The sequence below is a fragment of the Condylura cristata genome, unplaced genomic scaffold, assembly GCF_000260355.1.
Source record: "Condylura cristata isolate star-nosed mole 26May11 unplaced genomic scaffold, ConCri1.0 scaffold00008, whole genome shotgun sequence".
Taxonomy (NCBI): domain Eukaryota; kingdom Metazoa; phylum Chordata; class Mammalia; order Eulipotyphla; family Talpidae; genus Condylura; species Condylura cristata.
The window spans coordinates 34,275,978-34,281,404 of record NW_004567109.1 but is presented as its reverse complement, the minus strand read 5'-3'; the positions used below and the strand labels follow the sequence as shown (position 1 = coordinate 34,281,404).

Below are 5,427 nucleotides of genomic sequence, written 5' to 3'. Positions count from 1 at the left end.
CCGCTGCGGTTCCCTCCTCTGAAACAGCCTCGGGAGAGGAAGTGACTAGTTCCAGATACCAAGAGTCCGAGTCTAGACCGACAGAAATAAAACTCCCGGCGAAAGGAAGCTCCCCCAGCCGTGACGCACCGGCCCCCGCCTTGGCGAGGGCCACCCCTTGGGGAAGCTCCCGTGTGCCGGCCAGCCGGCCCCACCGGCGGGACCGCCAGGGGCGGGCCGGGGCGGGCGGTGCCGGAGCGCTGAGGAAAGCAGTGCTGGGGCGTCTTTGGCTCCCAGCGGACAGCTCGCTGGCTTCCCTGCCTGGCCCTCGGCGATGGACTCCTTGGCGGCCGCGCTCTGGGCTGGGCTCCATCTCCGCACGGTTCTGCTAGGTGCCGCGGTCTTTCTGCTCCTTGCCAATTTCCTCAAAAGGAGGCACCCAAAGAATTACCCGCCAGGACCCCCGGGCCTGCCCTTCTTTGGCAACTTCTTCCTCCTGGACTTTGAGCAGTCGCATCTGGCGATTCAGCCGGTAGGAGAGGGCAGAAGGTCCTGACTCTGAACTGCGGGGCGGTGGGTGGGGGGTGAGTGCAGGTGGGTGCGGGTGGTGTGTATCTGCCTTAATGCCTGTAAATTGGTAAAGCAGGTTTTGAACCCTGCGGTTAACTGGGATAATTTCCCCGTTTTTTCTAGTTACGTACGTATGTCTTTTCTAGTTATATATGTAAGTGTGCCAGGCATATTGCATTCTTTAACTCATTTAATTGTGTACCCTGTTAAATATGTTATTAAGAGTGTGAGTGGCACATGTTATTTGTAATGTGATCACTTAGTCTTTGGGAGGCGGGATCACGCTGACCCTTCTTTTCCCACGCTCCACTTCCCATGTGTAAAATGATGATACTATTACCTAAGTGCTCACCGCTTTTCAAGTGAACTGCCCCACCATCACTTTAACTGAGTTCCTCGGCTTCAGTGTCCACTCCCTGCAATCTTTTCTCATTAAAGAAATTCTTTCGAAATACCATTCCTCTGCTTAAAATTTCTTAATGGCTCCCATTGCCTACCAAGCAGAGTCCTTAGGGAGCCACTTCTAATCCTTCCTGACCCAGCCCTCCTCCACCTCCTTTTAATGATCCTCTGCTAGGATTCGCTGACCTAAAATTCCCTTCAATATTCAGTGTTCTCTCAAGAATCCTCACCTGATTTCCAGCCTCTCAACACAGGTAGCTTGCTGAGAGAGAATACTGTGATGGGTGGTTGTGAAGATGGTGACTGGTCAGCATTTAAATGGCTTCTGTAGGTGCACAACAAATGTTAGTGTCATTCACTAGAAATACCTGCACTATGCCTATGTGTTGAGTCACGACCTTGAGGTCGCATGTCCTTCCCAAGCTAATCTGAAATGGACCCCAGTATCTGCAGAGCAGGGAGAGAAAAAGGGGTCAGCTCTCTACAGTCAGTACTTGGCAGTTTTAAAGAACATGTACTTGACAAGACTGTCTTGCACAGATGACAAATGTCCCATGCATGCTATATATAAAAAAAAAAAGTATATTCTACTGTTGTTGGGCAGAGTGTTCTCTCTATGTGTCAACTAGATCTTATTGAATGATCGTATTTTTAGTTCTTCTCTATCTTTGCTAACTTCTTATCTACTGATTCTGTCAATTACTAGGAGAGGCATGTTAACCATTCCAGCTATAATCTCGGGTTTCTCTTTCTTTCAAGTTATTTCTGGTAGTTTTTCTCTTTATGTGTTTGGCAGCTCAATTATTTGTTGCATATATATCAAAATTGTTAAGTCATCTTGATCAACTGACTTACTTTAAATCAGTATGTAATGTCCCTCTTTACATACTGGATCTGAGAGATTTTCTTTGCCTGAATGTTACCTAATGTTATATAACCCTGACAGCTCATTTTCATCAGTATTTGCATGATATATAGTTAGTTTTTGCTTTAATCTACTAATAACAGTATACTTTAAATGAATTTTTCACAAATAATATATAGATGGGTAATTTTTTTCATTCTGTGTATCTTGTCTTTTATTGGTAAATTTACATCATTGATATTTAACATAATTATTGATATGTTGAGAATAACAATGCTAATTTTAAATTTAATTTTTTCCTCTTTTTAATTCCTCTGCCTCATTTCTTATCTCCCTGTGGGTAACTTGAATATTTTTTAATAATATAATGGCTTATTTTTACAACTCGAACATTTTTTTAAGAATTCCACTTTATATGTTTTTAAGTATCTTTTTGTGTTGTATTTTAAATGATTGTTCTAAAAAGTACAATATGTTTATGTAGCTTATTGCAATCTACTAAAATTAACATTCTGTGACTTCAGATGGGATGTAGATACTTAACAAGGTTTAGGTTTGTTTATTCTCCCTACTTTATAATAAATATTAAGTTTTTAAAATATTAAATATCCCTGGTGGTGCAGTGAGTAAACACAGCACTAAGAAGCTAAAGTCACTTCAGCACCAGTTCGATCCCTGCCCCAGAGGTAACCCACATGGCCTGGCAAACCTCTCCTGACCCGCCTGCTGCTCCCCTTAGCAGTGTACTTTTTCAGTCAGCCTGTTCTGCTCCTCACTCTGTCTCTGGTGAATCCTTTCACCACCCTTGTACCTCTGGCCTGTACCCCAGTTCTGTATGCATAAATGTTTTGTTTCTCTGTGGTTTCTGATGAAAAAATCTGTTGTCATTTGAATTGTTGTTGCCAAAAAATAATGTGTCGCAACAATCTTGCTGATTTCTAGAAATTTCCTTTGTTTTTAGTTTTGGTTGATTTGGTCATGATATGTCTTAATGATGAGTTCTTTCAGTTTATTGGATCCACTGAGCTTCTGGGATATGTGAGCATATTTTTATAAAAATTGAAATGTTTTCAAACTTTTATTCAAAATTTTTTCAACTCTACATTCCTTTCCTTCTCTTTCTGAACTTTTGCACTGCTGGTACAAATATTAGATCTTTTGTTACCTAACAAATTCTGTTATCTAAAAAAACAAGGCCCCTGAAACTTGGTTTCTTCCTCCTTCTCAATATATTTTTCTCTTTGGATAATATGCTTTCTGTTCATCTATCCTCAATTTCATTGATTCTTCTATCACTACCATTCTGATATTGACCTACCCTATTGATTTTTTTTTTTATATAGGCTGTGGTGTTTTCAGTTCTAAAATTTCCCTTGGTTTATACATCTTCAGACATAATTACTACCAAACCAAAATCTAAAATATTACACCTAAGGTTAAAAATCTCCTCAATCTAGTTCAGGTTACCTTCCCAGTCTTTTCTGCTATCTACCAGTTTAAATGAGTTGGTACATTTGCCAGGAACCTTTTTCCTTGATGACCTTATATGCTTCCTAACTTCCCATGTCAAGTAATTTGGTGTATGGAATGTTAAAATAGTAAGAAGTGATTATTATATCTGTATGTTCCATTAGATTGTGAGACTTCTTAAAGTTGTGTCAAGCATATTGCCTTGACTTACTCAGTGCTATACTCCATTTAGTGAGCCCTGTACTCCATTCAGACAGGAGAGATCATTTGTTCACGAACACGTACATCTTGCTGTCTTTGCAATTGCATCTACTACTCCCACCAGCTAAACATCTTACCTTCACACTGTCTTTTTTTTTTTTTTTTTAATCCTAACCTTCATTTACTACCTGGCACATATACCATCTTCTCTCAGACATTTTTTCCAATATCTGGTTTGGAAATACACCTCTTCCTTTATTAGTTACACACCCCTTCTAATGCCATAGATTTTTCTGCAATCAACTCCCAAGATACTTTGACCCTTCAGGAAAACATGATATCATATTGATCTTTGTACTGCTCCATGTACTACAATAACAATATCAGAAGGTACTTGGCAATGTTTAAGCAATGACACTCATAAATAATTAAAGCCTATTGTATAAATGTGAATTTAATTTCAATGGATTGCTTCTCAGAAACCTGTGATAGCCCCCCATGAATAACCTGTGAGACCAGGATCCTTAGCCAAAGTTGATGGGCCCCAGGGGGTTGATGAACCCCTAAAACTACATACATGATAACTATATTCATGTATTCAGGGTTTACTGAAGAGTAAATCCACAACATACACTAAATTTTCTGAGCATTGTGTGACTCGAAAAAGGGTACCAAACACTGTCATGATTTTTTTCACTGTCAGAAAGTTTTTTCCAAAGGTCTCTTTATTTTGCCTCTTTTTGCATTATTGGAGAGAAATCCATTTTAACTATAAAATAATATTGCACAATGTGCCAACCTTATGAAATAAAATTTAGTGAGTGATTCTTATCCTTCCTTGTTCCCAACAACCCAACACACAACTTTTTATTAGAGCTTCTATATATCAATGAGTAAAAAAATTAATTTCCCTAACAAAAAAAAATATTAAGGGATATAACCAGGCAATTTGTTTTAAAGATTTATTTATTTATGCATACAGAGCTGGAGTACAAGCTAGAAGTGCAGGAGCAGTGAAAGGATTTGCCAGAAACAGAGTAAGGAGCAGAACAGGCTGACTGAGGAAGTATGAGAGGAGCAGCGGGTGGGTCAGGCGAGGTCTGCCCTCCATGTGGGTCACCTCCAGGGCAGGGATAGAACTGGTGCTGAAGTGTCTTTAGCTTCTTAATGCTGTGCTTTAACCTGCTGCACCACCAGGAAGGGTCACCAGGCAATTTTTTTAAAAGACAAACATACTGGAGGAAGTCTAGACAATATAGGACAACATGTATTGCATTTTTTTTCATTTAATTTTCTGTCTATTAGACTGGTAGATACACATGCAGCTCAGTACCTGGAGATGGGTGTGGGGAGGTGCTGCAGGAACAGTCCCTCTCACCTTCTGCAGGTGGGAGTAAGAGCTGGTACACTCGTCTCTTTTTCCTCCCCTTGTGTCCTTAGCTTGTTTGTTCTTGAATGTAAACACTTAGATTAAGCGGTATCAATTTCAACTTTAAATCTGTTGCATGGTTTAATCTCTCAGCTCACTAGTCCTTCACGTCTAATTTTACTCTGTGCTAAATATTTATTTTGCTTATGTTTTTAAATATTTAATCCTACATTTGAAATTCCAGCCTTCTTATTCAACTAATGTCTCTTATTACTTTTGTTTGTCTTTTACAGTTCCTCTGTCAATTCTGTATCTTGTTCTGATTTCATTTCTGATTTAAAGCCTGTTTTAGCCTCCTAAACCTTATCTTTAACTTCTTTTGTTCCAATATTTCTGTTCTTTTTTTTTTTTTTAAGATGTATTTATTTATGTATCTAAGAACTGGGGTACAGGCCAGAGATGTGGAGGGGGGCGGTAAGAGGATTCACCAGAGACAGAGTGGGAAACAGAACAGGCAGATGTACTGAAACACACTGCCAAAGGGTCAGGAGAGGTCTGCCAGCCGCGTGGG

The 5,427-nt window shown here is 39.8% G+C and overlaps 1 protein-coding gene across 1 annotated transcript in view; it reads left to right on the top strand.

Moving 5' to 3' along the window:
• Positions 1–264: 264 nt before the first annotated feature.
• The window catches only part of LOC101636900 (cytochrome P450 2J2), a 25,907-nt gene continuing 20,744 nt past the window's right edge, over positions 265–5,427 (top strand). The window contains exon 1 of the mRNA XM_012722740.1: positions 265–511. Within this exon, the coding sequence (XP_012578194.1) occupies positions 314–511 (198 nt within the window). The 5' untranslated portion in view covers positions 265–313. The remainder of the gene's footprint in view (positions 512–5,427) is intronic.